This window comes from Hyperoodon ampullatus, assembly GCF_949752795.1.
Source record: "Hyperoodon ampullatus genome assembly, chromosome: 2".
Taxonomy (NCBI): Eukaryota; Metazoa; Chordata; class Mammalia; order Artiodactyla; family Ziphiidae; genus Hyperoodon; species Hyperoodon ampullatus.
Genome location: NC_136915.1, coordinates 25425652 through 25443755, shown reverse-complemented (window position 1 = coordinate 25443755; position 18104 = coordinate 25425652). Strand labels below are relative to the sequence as shown.

The following is an 18104-nucleotide window of genomic DNA, read 5'->3' as shown; positions in this document are numbered from 1 at the left end:
GTAGGGGGGTCTGCATCCTACAGTGAGGAATCTGAGTCTCAGAGAGCTGGAGACACCTGCCTGAGGTCACACAGCTGGTGGGGAAGCAGCACTAGGCCAGGTCTACCCACCCCAGTGACAGGGCCCAAAGGGGGCCACGCCTGCTCTGAGTTCCCGCTGCCCACCCGTGGAGACATCAAAGCCCAGTGGACTCAGATGACCTCTGTCCCCCTCTGTGGACCGGCTTGAGGGCGGGGGTGATGGGTCCTGGGAGAGCCAGTGAACCGAGTCGTTAGCGGGGAGGGTATTAATGGTCACGCAGATACGACCCATCTACCCAGACCCTCCGACAAGCCGGGTCGTATCCCGCATCCCCACGCGGGGTCCTTCCCCTCCAAGCCCTGCGATGGCCCAGGGAGGCGCGCGCTGAGGGACCCCGTCCCCAGAGCGAGCCTCCGCGAGGCCGGCCACCCGTCTCGATTCGCACGTTCCCCCCCGCCTCATCCCGCGGCGGGCGGGCGGGCGGGCGGGCGTGTGTGGGGCGCGGGGGCAACCGGGCGGCCCCGGGCGGCGGGGGGAGCTCAGCGTCCAGCCCCGCCCCTCCCCGCCCCGCCTCCCGCGCTGGGGGCGGCCTGGCGGCGGCGCACGCTTCCTGCAGGCGCGGCGGCCGTGGGCGCGGAGCTGCCGGGCGGAGCCGGGCCGCCGAGCCGGAGCCCCGACCGAGAGCGCGCCGGGCCAGCCGCCGGGCCGCGCCGCCGTCGCCGCCGCCTCGGGAACAAAGGCGCCCGCCCGCCGCCGCCGCCGCCATGAAGCCCGGGCCGCCGCACCGCGCCGGGGCCGCCCACGGGGCTGGCGCTGGGGCCGGAGCCGCGGCCGGGCCAGGGGCCCGCGGGCTGCTCCTGCCGCCACTGCTGCTGCTGCTGCTGGCGGGGCGCGCCGCGGGGGTGAGTGCTTCCCGCTCCCGCGCCCCGGCTCGCGCGCCGCGCCGGCCTGTGGGGGGCGGGGGTCCAGTGCCTGGCCGCCCGCGCCTCCCGGGGGCTCGTTTCCCCGGGGGCGGGACCCTTCCCCGTGGGCGGCCCGGGGTCCGGGCTGGGGTCCGGGCGCGGGGCCGCGCTGGGCGTGTCTCGGGTCTGAGCAGACGTGGCTTTGCTTCGTGGGTGTGCCCGGACCGCGGCCACTTTTAGGGAATCGGGTCGCCTCCCCCTGCGAGGGGAGGGCGTGCGTTAGGTTCCTCCCTCCGAGGGTCGCGGCGGGAGGGCAGGGGGGCCCGGGGAGGGGGAGGGGGAAGGGGACCTGTGTGAAGGTGACCTGAGGGGGTGGGTGAGTGTGACCGCGTGTGTGGCCACCTCCGTGGAGGGTGCTGGGACCTGTGGGGTGTGCACGGGTGAAGGATGAGGCGTGAGGACCAGTCCATCCCCATGGATGGGGGCCATCGTGCCCTACCTGCGTGTGGTCGTGTCAGGGTGACCCATTGTGCACGGTGTGTGCCGGAGACGGGCTGGGGACTGTTGGCCATGCTGTGTGTGCCTACAGGGGGTGAGTGTGTTGAGGGGGAGACCTCTGTGGTGGGTGTGTGTTCCAACCCATGCGAGTGTGTGTGCGTGTGTGTGCAGGCGTGTGCTGGCAGGTGCATGGGTTACCCCGTGCGTGGAGCATGCACCCCTGAGTGGGGCCGAGTGTGCAGGTAGCGGTGAGTATGTATGTATGTATGAGGTGACCCCTGGGTGTCCCTTTGAGTGACCGCAGCAGCCGTGGGGTTGAGCTCAGTCCCAGCTCCATCATGGGGAGCAGGAGGAAAGGCCACCTCCTCCCTTTTGAGGGACCCAGGTCCCAAGTGAGTTCCCTATGGGCATGTGTCTAGAGCCTGGCCTGGGCATGAACTGGGGGGTTTCTAGGCCCGATCCCCTTGGTTGGTTCTAGGAGCTATGCCTGTCCCCCATTCCCCAGGCTGAGAGGGACCCAGGCCTCTCAGGCAACCCCCGCCCCGACCCGTGCCTACTCTGCCACTGCAAGTCTCTTTGGGCCTCAGTTGGCCAGTCTGTGAAATGGGAGGAGGTCAGGCAGGGGCTCAGAGGTTGCATCTCAGACAGACAGGCTACTCCTCAGCCTTTCCCATCTGGGGGCTATGAGCTGGGGGTGGGGGTGGGGGAGTGTTGAATGCCAGGCTGAGTATGGGGCCTGGTGGGCTGGGTGCCTCATCCCCAGTTATTCCCCAGGTGCGGTGAGGAAAAGAGGTCCCTGGGAGGGACAGGGACCCAGCCCATCCTAGCAACTGGGTCACTTTCTCAGCTACACTTCTGGAAGACCATCTTTGAAATCAAAGATGTGGAAATCACACAGCCTTGGGTTCAAATCCTGATCCCTCCCCTGATTCGTGGTGTGACCTTGGACAAGTTGTCTCACCTCTCTGAGCCTCCATTTCCCCCTCTGTGGAGTGGGGCTAATAACACCCTCCTGAGAGATTAAATGAGAGGATGTGTGTGCTCACCCACAGGAAGAGCTCAGTCAATGTTTGGTGTGTGATGAATGAAAGGGACACCGGACAGCATGCTTTAGACCTGGCAGCCCAGCAGGATCCCGAGCTGGGTGACCCCTGGGCAAGTCACGTCCCTCGCTGAACAACTTCCCCATCCATAAAACAAGGCTCGTAATCCGGGCCCCATGAGGTGGTGGAAAGAATTAAATGAGCTCACGGAGGTGAAAGGCCCGGATAAGGCAGGGTGCCCCTGGATCTGAGGCCGAGGTAGAGTGGGTGTGGCTCAGACCCAGTGCTGGGTGGCAGATAAAGCACATCCCCGGGGTCTGGGCCTGGAGGCTCAGATGGTGGGCTTGACTTGGAGGAGAGGAGGGGCGGGGCTCCGGACGAGGTAAGGGGGGCATCCCTCTCCAGGCTTCACACCTTTCCAGGGGCCCGGCTGCCGAGCAGGGACATCACCTCATCTGGCCTGGGAGGCAAAGGGTTAATGGGTGGTGACCAGTGGCCAGGGTGCCACACCAGAGGAAGAGGGTGATGCCAAAGCAGGAGAGACTGAGATTAGACCAGAAGAGCCCCAACCAGGATGGCTCCAGGAGTGGCCTCCGTGGCGGGGGCCTCCCAGGACATCACTGGGATGGGCAGTGGCTGGCTCAGGGTAGGGGAAGGGCAGGATGACATCTAGGTGCCCACCAGCATGAAAGGGAGTGTGTGTGTGTGTGTGTGTGTGTGTGTGTGTGTGTGTGTGTATGGAGCAGCCTCCAGGATGGCCTCAGTAGGAGTAGTGGGGCTCATTCGCGCTGCAGATGGTGAGTTGGGGTGTGTGCGTGTGTGTCCTGGCATCTGCTCTGGGAGTCCTCTCTCCTGAGAGACCAGCTAATTATGACTCTGAGAGACATCTGCCTTCAGGGCCACTTCAGTTGCTGTACTTAAGTCACTACCCAGAAAGACCCAGAGTGTGGGGATCCTGGAAATTTCAGCTTGAAAAGTGTTCTTTAGATGCTCAGGGCTGAAAGGGATTTAGGTGTCATTTAGCCTTGTTTGAATTCCCAGTGATGGGAGTTCACTTTTTGTGGCTATGTGACCTTGAGAAAGTTACTTAACCTCTCTGTGCTTTCATCTCCACCTCTGTAAAATGGGGAGAATAGGAGAATGAGCGGGGTTAACATGTAAAGTTCTTAGCACAGTGCCTGGCACATAGTAACACTCAGTAAATGTTCACTTCTTGTTCTTTTACAAGGTTGCCATTCTGTGTGATTGGGAATGTGGTAGGGATGGGGGGTGGTAGGGTGAGGGACCGTGGGAAGGGGAAATCAATCAGGGAATTCCTTTGAATCCCCAGCCCCATGCCTGGTGGTTCCTGCTCCCTCCCCACCCCCACGATTTCAAGTATCCAGGAGCTCCCTCCTCCTCTTCCCTCCAGCTCCTCTGGTTGACTGTGAACATTGGGTTGCCAGGGCAAGATTGTCCTCGCTTTAAAAATTAAAGGTTGGGGACCCCTAGACTGTTCCAGGCCAGGCCCTGACACAGGGATACCGTAGGGATCTATTGCTGTTAGCACCCAAGATGGCAGGGGCTCCGGGGACAGAAACTTTGGGTAAGGGATTTCTGTTTCAACGTCCTCATTGTAAAATGGGGACAATAACAGTGCCAGCCTCACAGGGGTGTTGTGATGAGAAAATAAGCTCCTTGGGGAGACTGAGCACAGCTTGCCAGTGAGCTCTCAGGAGATGGGGCCTTTCCAGGAGGGAGCCTGGAGGGCAAGGGAGGGCTTCCTGGAGGAGGAGGTTTTAAGCTAAGCTATAAAAATGGTTGTCATGTGACACTGAGCAAGCTGTAGCCTGCCCTGACCCTCAGCTTTCTTACCTGTCAACTGGGGACAAATACTTGATGTATACAATTATTATTAGGGGTGTTATTGGTCGGGGGGGTGTCACACCATTCTCATGCCCGAGTTGGGATTGGAACTTGGTGCTTTCTGCTCCCTGGGGAGCAGCACAGTGCCCCCAGCTACAAATTCAGTGTGTTTCTTTTTTTTTTTTTTTTTTTGTGGTACACGGGCCTCTCACTGTTGCGGCCTCTCCCGTTGCGGAGCACAGGCTCCGGACACGCAGGCTCAGCGGCCATGGCTCATGGGCCCAGCCGCTGTGCGGCATGTGGGATCTTCCCGGACCGGGGCACAAACCTGTGTCCCCTGCATCGGCAGGCGGACTCTCAACCACTGCACCACCAGGGAAGCCCCAGTGTGTTTCTTGTTCCCTCATATTGGGGGTTGGTGTGGGGTTGACCTCTGCTGGAGAAAAAGCAGTTGCCTTTTGAAAACGAATGGCTGCTCCCACCCCATGGATTGGGGCATGGGGTCCTGGGAGGCCCCAGGGCAGCACAGGGGCAGGGACAGCTTTGGGCTTGACATCTGGAAAATGCTGGGGCAAAAGTGGGGTGGATGAGAGGGGCATCGTGGGAGAGTGTCAAGACAGAGCCCCCCCTGGAAGCCAGGTCTTGCTGCACGCCTCCCTCTTGCCCCTCCCATTGGAGCTGGGACCATCCCCCAGAGCTGCTTGCCGGGAGAGGGATGGGTTGTTCTAGAAGGGGCTGTAATAGGATTCCTGAAGGCTGGAGCAAACTGAGACAGCTGGGGATGGGAGGTGGTGAGCCTGGCAGTGGCTGAGGCCATGATTTGGGAGGCAGCTTCCACACCTCTGAGGGCTTAATAATACAAAGAGCAGCTAACGCATACTGAGAGCCCTGCCCACTGAGCACTTTATATGCATTGGCTCATTTAATCCTCATGATAATCTTTGGAGGTAGGAATTGTTAGAACTCCCATTTTACAGATGAAGAAAACTGAGGCACAGAGAGGTTAAGTGATTTGCTCAACGTCACACAGTTGGCAAGTGGCAGAGCTGGATTGAGCCAGGGCCTGGCAGGCTAATAGAACTGGGCCGCAGTCCTAATTTTACCCTCTCTTGCTGTGTGATCTTGGGCAAGGTACTTACCTCTCTGGGCCCTCCTTACCCGCAAATTATGCCCACATTACCTGTATCATGAATGCCTGCTCATTGCCAGGCTCTGGGCCGGGCATGTCTCCTATCTTTTTTTATTTAATTCTCACTGTAGCCTTGGAGGCATGTTGCATGGGGCGGGGGAAGGGTCTGGCCCTGGAGCCCTTGCTCCTCCACTGCCTCACAAGGCTCTGTGATCTGTAAATGAGCTATTCTGAAGGTCATGGGTGACGGGTCGAGGGAGAGCTTTATAAACTGTGGGTCGAGGGAGAGCTTTATAAACTGTGGGTCGAGGGAGAGCTTTATAAACTGTGCGGGGAGTCAACAAGATTGGGGGGGTGCGGGGGCTTGTGTCTGGGTCATGTGATGATGGCACAGGACAGGGGAAATGTTTAGAACCTCAGGATGAGAGGGGTCTAAAAAAGCCACCATTCCCCCTGTACACACACTGGATGCCCCCAGTGTTGTGGCTCTCTCTCTGCATGGGTGACCAGACCTGCCTTTAATCCCCTCTGACCCTTAGAAAGGTGTGTGGAGCCCAAATGTACATCCCCACCACCCCATCCCTGAGTCCTGGTCCCCTTGCACCTAAGGTTCTCTCTGGCCTGAGTGACTGAGCCTCAGAGGGGGGGAGTGACTTGGAGGTCACACAGCAGTCAGGAGAAGTATCATAATACTTTCTTGATAGACCATGAGTGCCTTAGGGAGGCTCTGTGTTTGCCTTGTTCTTTGCTGAACCCCCAAGTCCAACTCTTTGCCTGGCCCAGAATTGAATGGTTTGAATGAATGAATGAGTGAATGAATGAAGGAAGGAAGGAAGGAGGCCAGGACTGTGAACTTTGGAGCCCAGGCTGCAGCTTTGTGTTGTCTACTTCGGAGGTGAGTTGGGGTGACAGTGAGGCTGCCAGAGTCCTGCTGGGTCCAAGGTGTGTGCCTGTGGTTCGGAGGCGCCAGGGGGCCGTATGGGGTGGGGCTGCGGTCTGAGCGCCAAGGTGCGGCCACCACATCTGTGTGGGACAGAGGCCCTGTGGCTCTGGGCTCCAGCCCAGCTGCTTGGAGCCCTGTGATTTTGTGTCCGGGGTGGGGGGCAGGGTGACTGGAGCCCGAGGCTGCCCCAGGGTCCAGCCCCTTGCTCACCCCCCAGCTACCCCCTGAAGCAGCGAGCAGGGTCTGTGCTGGTCCCAGACCACCTGGCTTGTCTTGCTGGCCCCCCTAATGTTCCACCACATCCTGGGAACATCAGGCCAGCGCCTGGTAAATATTTGTTGGCTGACACCCCTTCCCCTTGCCTTGGCTCCCAGCCTCCCAAGATTCCAGGAGGCGGGTAGGCCTCACTTCCGGCCCCCTCCCTCCCTCCAGAGCAGGCCCTGGCCAGAGGGGTGTCTGCTCCCCTCCCCCACTGACCAGGCCCAGTCTCAGCGCCAAACAGGAAGCCGTGATTACAGGGGGAGTCTGAGCGGCAATGGCTGAGGGCCCAGCTGGGGGATGGGGTGAGGGTGGCCCCTGACAAGTGATCTGGCCCCTTCCCTACCGGGCTGCTGAGGGTGGAGGGCAGGGAATGCCTGTGCTGGCCTTCTATTCCAGGTGGAGAGGGTTCTACATGCCCCAGCTGGCTGAGGTCTGCCTTCTTCCCACCCCTGGGTCCCCACCTGGGCCTTGGTGCTATGTCTGTTTTGGGGTCACCAAACCTGAGGGTGCAGCTTGAGGTTGTTGAGGGAACGGGGCCCCAGAGCCAACTGGACCAGGGTTGAAGTCCTGGTTCTGCCAATTTCTGGCTGTGTGATCTTGGCAAGTTCACTTAACCTCTCTGAGCCTCAGTTGCCTCTTTAAAAATGAGCTAAGAATACCTCTGCCTCGGAGTCCTTTGAGAATGAACAACACAAAATAATAAAGTGCCTGATAAGAAGTGGGCTGCTCCTACAAATAGCGATCTCTTCCACCTTCCTGCTTTGGTTTTGCTCTTTTCCTGTCCCTTTCTTGATCTCACCGAGAAATTGCTTTTTGGGGGTGGAGAATTTGGGAACCAAGTTTGAACGATCGTGGGTGACCCAAAGCAGAATCCCCACCGGGCTACCCTAAGAGGGAGAACGTGGGCCTGGATTGCAGCAGGCGGGATTTGGGCCAGATTAGAGGAAGCACTTTCCAGTGCCTCGTGGTACTGAGTTCATGGGGAGTTTGGTTCTTTGGAGCTGTTGGCAGCCTGTGGGTAAGTCTGGAGGCAGAAGATTGGACTTGATGACTCTTCAGGCCCTTCCAGTCCTGGAACCCCAGAGAGACCTTGCTGTTTGAGGTATAGCCCAGGACATGGTGACACTGGGCTCTTTCCATTTTCCTCCCAGCTGGGGAGTACCTCGGCTGTGTTCCATTCATCACACAGGTCCTGGCTCAGAGTAGGTGACTGTTGTTGTTTGCATAGGACCTCAGGGGTGAGAGAGCCCTAAAGAGACCATCAGCCCCGCAGCCCTGCAGCCTGTAGCCTGCTGTCTCACAGATGGGAGTCCTGAAGCCCAGAGATGGCCTGAGGCCTTGCCCAAGGACTGGGGAGGTGGTCTCATTGAGCCTTCTGACGCTGGTGGCATTCCACTCATTTAGAGGCTTGGAGATGTCAAGCCACCTGTCAGAGTTTGCACGGCTGGGCAAACTGGTGGAGCTGGGTGTTCAGTTGCTTTTCAACTACTCTGGGTTCTGTCTGCGCTGTTGCTGACCGTGTTGTCACACCCCTTTAGGACTGGGGTCTTCTGAGATGAGCGATGAGTGGTGGGGGCTTGGGGGGCTGGGGAGGAATCTGAGGAGTGGGTGTGGGGTGGGGGATGATGCTGGTTAGGGCCTATACCCCGCTTCTGGGCCATGGGCTTGCTTCACTCTGGGATCAGCCTTAGCCCAAGCCCTCCTAGAACTCTGCACCTCCTGAGCTGCCAGCCAGGCCCCACCTGTCCTGCCCCCACCCCGCAAGCCCTGCTCACCGGCCCAGACTTTAATAAGGGTAATTTAGAATCAATCACGAGCAGGATCTGGGAAATCAAATTGCAGCAAGCTGATTGCCAATTCGATTGTGGGCACCAGGGTGCTGTGGGTGGCTCATTAGGCCTGTCTTCCCTTCCTGGGCTGGGATTTGGGGGTCTGTGTGGGGACTGAGCAGGCAAAGCTCCTGGAGAGGTGGGGGGGCTGTTACAGTGGGAGCAGGGGAAGGATATTCTTGCTTCTCGGGGTGCCTGGCAGCACCCATATACTGCCACCCTCTCCAGGGCCCACGGCTGGGGTGGGTGCCCATGTCTGTCTCAGCCCTTCGCTCACCTACCACGTGTTTCCTGCCACCTCCTCACGGCTAGGCTGCCATTGAGGGTGGGGTGAGGGTGTCTGCAGCTGAATTCTACCTGGCTCCTGCCCTGAAGTTGCTCCCTTGTCGGGAAGCCAGGCACGATGGTGATGGTGACAGTGATAGTGGCTGGTACTTACAGAGCGCGTGCTGCATACCAGGCACAGTTCCAAGTGCTTAACATGCTTTGTCTCAGTTCTTACCACGACCCTATGAGGTAGGTATTGTTACCCCATTTTACAGATGGCGACACAGAGGCCCAGGAGGTTAAGCAGTGTGCCCCAGGTGAGGCAGTTAGCAAGCAGCTGGAGTCTGCTTCCTGAGATGCCATGTTGTTTGGGGGCATCGGGCAGGCCAAGGAGGCTCAGGGCTGCCTGGGCTTGGGCACCGGGCCTGTCTTTTTTTTTTTTTAGTTTTTTTTTTTTTTTTTTGCGGTACGCGGGCCTCCCACCGCTGCGGCTCCTCCCGCCACAGAGCACAGGCTCCGGGTGCACAGGCCCAGGGGCCATGGCCCACGGGCCCAGCCACTCCGCGGCACACGGGACCCTCCCGGACCGGGGCATGAACCCGCGTCCCCTGCATCGGCAGGCGGACTCTCAACCACTGTGCCACCAGGGAAGCCCTGAATAGTTACTTTTATTTTACTTATTTTAATGATTATATTTTCCCTAAGATTGTTATGTCTCAGAGGTGAATGTGAGAAGTGGCTTGTCATATGACCATGGGCAGCTACCCCCCTGCCCCCCAGCCTCTACTTCCACATCTGCAAAGTGGGGAAATTGGGTTGGGTGACCCAGAGGCCTTTCCAGTCTTCACATTTGAGGAACTAATGGAAAGACCAGAGGTCAGAGAGGGCAGGGCCTGACCTGGGGTAGCCCAGACCTGCTCGGCTAGGGGGAGGATGGGAGGCCTGCTTCCTTCAAGTGGCCTGTCTATGGTTCCTCCTGGACCAGGGTAGGAGGGGCCCTTTCCTTGCCCATCGTGCTGAGCACCACGTTCCTTCCCAGCCTCTGGGACATGATCCAGGCCAGTTGGAGGCTGGGCTGTGAGTCTGGTTTCCTGGGCAGAGAGGAGCAACTGGGCAGGGAGTCCAGTGCCCTACTCTGCTGCTGACCTGCCAGTCACAGCAGGCACTGTTTACTGCTGTCCCCTCTGTGTCTGGCCTGTGCTGAGCACTAGGAACACTGAGGGGGCTCAACCTGCTCCCTGACCTCAGGAAGCTCCCAGTTAGATGAGGGGCTGAGGAAGTGAGTCAGGGGCAAGAGAAGTTGGTTTTGGCTCTGGAGAATCAGGGAGGGCTCCATGGAGGAGGTGTCCTTTGTTCCAGGCCTTGAAGGATGGCAGCACATTGATAGGCAGAGGGATCAAGGTGGACAAAGGCTCAGAGGTGGGAAAAGTCATGGTATATTAGGGAACTGAAGTGTGGTTAAAAGTAGTAAGTCCCAGCTCGGGGAGAGACATATGTGGAGATGGGAACATACTTCCCTTTGGGGTGGAAGAGCCATTGCTGTAGGCGACGCTGTTTCTAATGAGAGTGTATTGCTTCTTACATTTAACAGACATTCACTGGTCACCTCCTGGGTGCCTGGCCCTGTGCCACGGGATGTTTTGGGGCTGAACAGTTGAACACCAGCGGGCCTCGGCATGGGAGAACCAGTGGCTCACAAGGTGGGCTTTGAGTCCAAACCAAGGCATTGGGTTCCATCCTCAAGGTGGAGGATGTTGGTCTGTAAAATGGATGCAGCCCCACGCTGAGGGGCTGGCATGGGATGACAAGAGCATGGATGTGATGATGTTAATATTGAATTATGCCTGTTGAGTGCCTGCCATGTGCAAGTTACTCTGCCAAATGTCTTATGTATAAAAGCTCACTCAATCTTTACAACCTTATGAAGGAGCTACCATCATTACCTTGGTTTTACAAAAAAGGGAATTGAGGCACAGAGAGGTTAAGAAACGTATCCAAGGTCACAGAGCTAGTAAGTGGCACACTTACTAGGATTTGAACCCAAACAGTCTAGCCTCAGAGTACGATCTGATGCACAAGCTCTGCTCTGTGCTACCACGTGTGCTGCAAACTGGAAAGTGTGGTGCCCTGAGAGGATGAATTTAAGGCCAGTCAGGTCTTGCTGGGTGAGCCTGTGTGGCTGCTCTGGGGGAGCCCCGAGCTGGGACTGGGACTACTGGCTTCCACACGGGGCTTCTCTGTTGCATGTTTTCTGTTCAGGTTGGGCCATGGGCTGAGGCCAGCCCAGGCTGGGGAAAGATCCGAGGACTGAAGATGACTGCAGCTGGAAGGCCCTTGGAAACACTCTTGTCCAACTTGTCATTGTCCTGAAGGGGAAACCGAGGCCGAAGGAATGCTCTTGAGTCATAGTGAGGGTCTTCTGAGAGCTGTTAGTTCAGCCTTTTTGTTTTGCCCATGGGGAAATCGAGGCTCAGAGAGGTACAATGGCTTGCCCAAAGTAACAGCAAGTTGGTGGCTGAGCTGGGACTAAGAACTATGTCTCCTGACTCCTAGGCAGGGCACCATCCCCTGTACCATGTTTCTTCTCTTTACTTGTCTCTTTCTGCCCAGACTGCAGGCCCAGCTCCCACTGACCTCTCCCAGGAAACCTTTCCTGACCCAACCAGCTGCCCTGATGCCCAAGACTCTATACCAAATTGATTCCCTTCAGTGCACTCAGTGTGCTTCTCCAGCCTCATCCCTTTGACCCCCTTCTACCACCCAAGACTCCTGGCTATTCCCTGGGTATAGAGCACAACACTGTTTCTCTTGCTTTCATGTCTGCCACATGCTGTTCACTCTCTGTGGACTGTTCTTCTCCAGCAAACTCCTGCTCATCCTCCAAAACCCAGCACAGATGTCCCCTCCTTTGGGAATCATTTACCAGCCTCTTCTCCCAGCTCCCAGGCACAGGGAGCCCTTTTCCAGACCCTTCTCTCCTGTCTCCCTGTTCTAGATTCCCAGGCACTGCTCTTCTTCTACAAGCTATAGGATTCTTTGCTAAGCCCCAATTCTGTTACTTGCTTCATAGTGTCTGGCTCCCCACAGGGTTACATCCTTACCTCCTTGGAGCCCTCACCTGGATACATTGTTGCAGCAGCTACTCCCCCCATTATATCATCTCCCTGGACAGCTTCACACCTATTACTTTGTTTCATTTCCCCCAGTTCAGACATTGCTACATTGTTCCTTCTTCATGTTTTCGCACCTCCTCAGTCTAGTTTACTTCTGGTTCTCCCCTGCTGTCCCATCTCCTCCTTTCTCCCCAGCCCCCTCCTCCTGTGATCCCCGAGCTTGGAGAAGAGGAGAGTGGAGGCTGGCAGCAGGGAGCACTTCCTGCCTCGTTACCGGAGGTTCAGGCTTGGTTATGAGAAATCTTCCCCCTCTGCCCTCCATCTCCCTCCACCGGCCACCCTCCCGCACACCTCCTCTGCGGCCCACTGTTCCCCTCCTTCCCTCCCATCCTTTTCTCTCTCCGTCTCCTTCTCTGGTTCCCCCGAGGCCTCTGCCTCACTCACTCCTCGGGGCTGATGGGAACCTCTCGGCTCCCAGCTGCGACTCGGGGGCCCAGGACCGAAGAGTCCCCTGGGGGACAGGGGTCTTGAGGGCCGATTGGGTGTTTAGGGTCAGGGCTAGAGGGACGACTCTCCTCCTTGCCCTCCGGGCCTGGAACCCCCCATTCCCTTCATCCGCCCCTCCAGAAGTGTAGTTTCAAGGGCAAAGGGCCACAGGAAGTCAGCCCCTCACCTCGCTGTTCAGATGAGGACACCGAGCCCAAAGACGGAGTGTGGATGTTCGGGGTCCCCAGCACTGAGAGGCAGAACATCTCCCCCCCAGGGCAGGTCCCTGGGTGGCCCCTGGGAGCTGAGCCCTGGATGGGTGAATCCTATTCTCCCGCGAGGCGGGGGAGCCAGGAGGCTGGTTTGGGACAATCTCAGCTCCAGAAGAGGCGGTTCCGGCTCTGAGTTCCGGGGACCGTCTGCAAGTCTGTGGTTGCACCCAGGGTGATCCATTATCCGTGCGGAGCTAAGGCCATGTTTCTGTTTAGGTTCGGGCGAGGGGCTGGGTTTGTGGGCGCATGCATGTGTGGTGGTGTGTTGCTGTGTGTCTGTGCTGATGCATGGGGGCCCTGGGGTCTGGGCAGGGAGGGACATTTGTGGCCTGTTCCTTTGCCACCAGCTGTTTTAGTGACTCAGGTGTGAGGCCAGGGGAGTCAGGAGCCCCCAAGTTGCTGTCTCTCCACTTTCTCAGCTCTAGGGGGCTTGCTGCCCACAACCTGGGGTGGCCACAGTATTAACAGCTCCTGGGAGAATAGTGGACGAAGTTGGGAGATGCTCTCCTACCTCGGGGTGGGGAAGTTGATGCACAGATAGAAATATGTGCACGTGCAGACCCATTTGTGTACGTGAAAGAACAGGTAGACCTGAGCCCACACCCTGTCCTGTGCACACGTGTGGAGACACAGACCCACAAACATACCTGAACACACACAGGCACCCAGAGACAGGGACACACACTCTACCAGGTGCACACGGACCACTCGCAGAGATGCAGCCCTTGTACTCACACCAACACACCCAGGCCCACACAGGCATCTGAGCCCACCTAAGACAACCCGAAGGTATACACACACGAGTGAGTGTACCTGTACACATGCCCAGAAATGCCCCTGAATGTGCTCGCATGTGTGCACCTGCATGGCTGCATGTACACACACATACACGCACGCATGCATGTTGCCGGAGCTCTAAGCGACCAGGAGTGTGTCCGTCCTTAATCCCAGCGCTTAATCCCAGAGTCCGGGGAGCCCAGGTCAAAGGGGCAGCTGCTCATTTGGCCTCCTTAGAGGTGATTAAGGTGGGGCTCGGGGGTGGGCTGCAGAGGGCCTCAGAGCTTGTCTTCTGCCTGACCTCCAGGGACGCTGCAAACTCAAAACTTGGGTTCCTTCAGAGATTTGTTTACGTGTGATTTACCAAACCCTGGTGCAGACAAGCTGGGGAGGAGGGAGAGGGGTGTGGCTGTGTGTCCCCAAGGAAAGTGACAGCTGGGTCAGAGAGGCCAGGGGAGGCAGTCCCTTCATTTAACTACCTGCCTGCTGTGGACCCTGAGTCAGAATCCTCAGTATGAGGCGTTCCGGGGATTCTGATCTCTGGGAACGCTGTTAATGGTCAGAGTGTTTCTGGACTAAGTGGGAAAATGAGGCCCAACCAGGAGATGCTGAATTTGGGGTCCTGAGCAGGGAGGGGGGTGGTCACTGAGACAAGGGTGAGATGGGGAAGCTCCCAGGAGGAAGTGGGGCCTGAGCTGGGCATTGAAGGTATCAGCGCCTGGGGCATTTGGAAATGCACAGGGATACTTTTCGTTGTCACCGTAATGGGGGTGCTGCTGGCATTTCCCGGGGTGGGGGTCATGGCTGCTAAATGCTGCAGGGCCTGGAGAACTGTCCCGCTCAGGGGTCTGCAGTGCTCCTGTTGAGAAAGGCTGTCCGGTCATGCGGCATGGCGGGTCAGCGTGGGCCTCAGCTCAGAGGTGAGACCATCCCCAGCACGCTGTGGGAGGCAAGGCCATGCCCGCTACCCAGGGCACTGTAGAGGTGCGCCGAGGTTGCGCGGGCTGAGTCCTCCCTACCGGCTTCCCCTGCTTGGATGCATGTGTGTGAGTTTCTAAGGGGTGGCTGGGATAATGAAGTTTGGGCCGCAGCCCCGCTGGGGCTCTGACTTTGACCTCTGCTCGGCAGTTGGGTGACCTTGGGCAGCTCGCCCGTGTTCTCTGTAAGCCGGATGGTAACCACTGCACCGCGGGGTAGTTTCGAGAATTTGGGTTTACCTGGCTCAGAGTCCAGCATGCTGTCCAGGGCTGGTGACCAGTAGTGTTTGTAGTGGGGGCAGTGGTCATGAGAGGCCTCTATCACTGCAAAGGTGGCAACCACCATACTGTCCTTGTCCTGGGGTTTGGAAAACAAGCTGGGTCCCAGGAATAGCCCTTTGCCGCATGTCCATCTTCGAGCCCGGCTTTTCCAGGCCAGGCCCTTTTCCCACAAGCACTGTCTGCGCTCTAGTTCTGGGGCTGGACCACTTGGGCTCATTCATCTCGATGTCCCTGGCATCCTGCTCTGGCACGGGGCTGGCTGTGGTGGAGCCCCCCTGTGGGGAGGGAGGCCAAGCTGGTGTGATTGGGGCTCTCATGGCAGGATCCCAGGACCAGGGCCTCTGACCCTGCCTGCAGAGGGTCAGGTGGTGGGTCAGTTGAAGGAGTGTTTGGTCAGGGAGTCATGTTCAAGTGGCACATGAGGAGGGGAGGGTGTGTCTCATCCCTGGACTTCAGGGCACATGGGGGCCGGGCACTCAGTGTCCCTAAAGCCCTGGGGGCATGTGGACTCCGTCTGAGCTCGGTGTGGAGGGTAGAACCTATGGCAGGGGGCTGAGGATGGACTGGCTGGACACAAGGCTGCGCTGGACCTGCAGGAGGCTGGTGAGGATGTCGGGGAGAGGACATGGGGCGCCGGGGTTTTCTCTGGTTCCCTCCACCCATAGCTGGGACTGAGGGCTGGGGGGTCCTTGTGGTGTTCTTGGCTTCCCCCCTCTTCGGGGTTCGTTGTGGTTCCTGCCCTGCAGCCTGAGCTGCGGGTAGACCGCTTCCCCTCTTAGTGACCAGACTTGGGGGCAGGGATGGTGAAGTTTGCTGAGGTTGTGGAGTGGAGCAGGGAACTAAGGCGGTGCAGGCTTCAAACCTGGATTCAGCCTGGTAGAGGTTTGGGGGATACCAAACACTTGTCAGAAGCCTGGCAGCTCGTGCCTCAGCCCAGCCCTCAGGACAGACGACGGGCCTCTGTGCAGAGAGTGGGGAGTGGAAACCAGCCTGGGGCTCAGCGGCTGCCAGCTGGGCTGGGTGGGGGCTGGTACTAGAGCCAAGTGGAGGCAGGGCAGGGTGAGGGGCTGGGCCCGGTGAGGTGTCTGTTCTCAAGGCTGCCCTAGACAGCCACGGGGGGAGGGACAGGCGGACTTGACTTCACACTCAGATGCGCCTCACCACTAGGGTCTTGCCATCCTCCTGACCCCTTCCCTGGCAGGGACGTATCCTCATGTCTCTTGCTGAGGGCGGCCAGGGGCCAGCCACATGGACAGAGGGTCTGAGTGGGAACATCCTGGAACCCCGCTGGTGGCTGGAGCTGGGGACACTGGGGTCTAGCGACACAGATGGCAGCCAGCCTGGGTTTGGAGTTGCGTCCCTTCTCTTGGGTCCCGCTGGGCAAAGCCTGCTCCTTCCATTGGCCCCACCTGACAAAGGAGCCTTTGGCAAGCACAGGGGAAGCAGTTGCTGCACTGGCCTCTCCCACTTGTGGTCTGCAGAGTCAATGTTTGCCCTTCGGAGGTGGGGGCTGGGGAGGCTTCACCTGGGGCTTGGTTAGGGGTTACTCAGAGAGAGGTCACCTCCTCTCCCGTCCAAGCATTTGAGTCCAGGTTCTGCTGTGTGACCTTGGGCAAGTACCTCACCCTCTCTGAGCCTCAATCACACATTCATTCTTTTCTTTTTTTCTAAACAACAGCTTTATTGAGATTTAACTCCAATACCCCACAATCCACCCATCGAAAGCATGTAATTAAATGGTTTTTAGTATTTTTACAGCTGTGCAACCATCACCAATATTACTCATTTTTATCACCCCCAAAAGAAACCCTATACCTATTAGGATTAGAAAGGGTCACTCCTCTCTTCTTCCCAATCACTCAGCCCTAGGAGTCACCAATCTACTTTCTGTCCCTATGGGTTTGCCTATCTTGGACATTTCATATTAGTGGAATCAAATAGGATGTGGTCTTTTGTGACTGGCTTCTTTCACTCAGCATAATATTTTCAAGGTTCATCCATGTGGTAGCATGTATCAAGACCTCATTTCTATTTTTGTTTAATAATATTCCATTGTATGGACACACCACCTTTTATTTATCCATCTATCAGTTGATAGATATTTGGGTTATTTCTACTTTTTGGCTGTTATGAATAATGTTGCTTTTTTTTTTTTGCGGTACACGGGCCTCTCACTGTTGTGGCCTCTCCCGTTGCGGATCACAGGCTCCGGATGCGCAGGCTCAGCGGCCATGGCCCACAAGCCCAGCGGCTCCGCGGCATGTGGGATCTTCCCGGACCGGGGCACGAACCCGTGTCCCCTGCATCGGCAGGTGGACTCTCAACCACTGCGCCACCAGGGAAGCCCTGCTTTTTTTTTTTTATTAAATATGTGGACATATGTTTTCACTTCCCTTGGATGTATATACCCTAGGAGTAGAATTATTGGACCATATGGTAACTCTATGTTTAACCTTTTGAGGAACTGCCAGACTCTTATCCAGGGTGGCTGAACCATTTTCCATTCCTACCAGTGGTGCATGAGGTTTCCAACCTCTCCGCATTCTCACCGCTACTTGTTATCTTCTGACTTTCTGATCACATTCATTCTTGCATCCATTCATCCCTCAGGTGTTTATAGAACACCTGTGTTTGACAAGGCAGGGTGCTCACTGCAAAATTGGGGAGAGAATTTATCCCTTAAGGAGTTGTTGAGAAGACTCAATGGCACCATAGCTGTAAAAACCTCCAGGCACTTAGTGACAGGAGATAAAGATTATCAAGGGGAAAAGCTGAGGGTGGTCAGGGAATCACGGGGCCCGTGAGAGCAGAGGAAAAGAGAAAGGAATCTGTGTGTTTTGACCACCTACTCTGTGTCAGAAACTTTGCTTCAGTTCTCATGACCTTCTGGGCTATACTGTTGTCCCGTCTGCAGATGGGAGAACTGAGGCTTAGGCCAGGCACCTTGCCCCAAGGTTGCCCAGCCAAGAGGTAGCTAGGCTTTGGGCTGAGATCCTGTTTGGATAATCTCATTTAATCCTCCCAACCCTCTGCGGTTGGTACTATTATTATGTTCATTTCATAGGAGAAGAAAATGAGGCTCAGAGAGGTGAACTTCCTTGCCCAGGGTCACACAGCCGCTGAGGGCCAGTGCTGGGATTTGGACCCAGGCAGTCTAGCTTCAGAGCTCCTGCTTACTGCGAGGTCCCACCTGTCTCCCAGGATGCAGGACATGAGGGTGAGGGCTGGGGCATCCGTCTGCCCCTGTATCTCAGAGAGTGTTATCTGGGGCTGGAGGTGGCCTTGGAAGTGAATGTGACCCTAGGCAAGCCTCTGGGGCCTCTGCCAGTCCCTCCAGTTTTTTTTCTGACTCCTTCCTCTATGCCTCAGTTTCCCATCTAGGTGATGGTGGTGGTGGCCCTGGAGGCCCCCATGCCTCATACTGAGTCTGGCTTGTTCTATCCCTCGAAATGGAGCAGC

General features: G+C 57.3%; 1 protein-coding gene across 1 annotated transcript in view; it reads left to right on the top strand.

Annotated features, from left to right (window-relative positions):
- Positions 1-785: 785 nt before the first annotated feature.
- Positions 786-18104, top strand: part of SDC3 (syndecan 3) — a gene marked incomplete at both ends in the record, with an annotated part of 33970 nt that continues 16651 nt past the window's right edge. Inside the window, one exon of the mRNA XM_079728512.1 lies at positions 786-923. Within this exon, the coding sequence (XP_079584638.1) occupies positions 786-923 (138 nt within the window). The remainder of the gene's footprint in view (positions 924-18104) is intronic.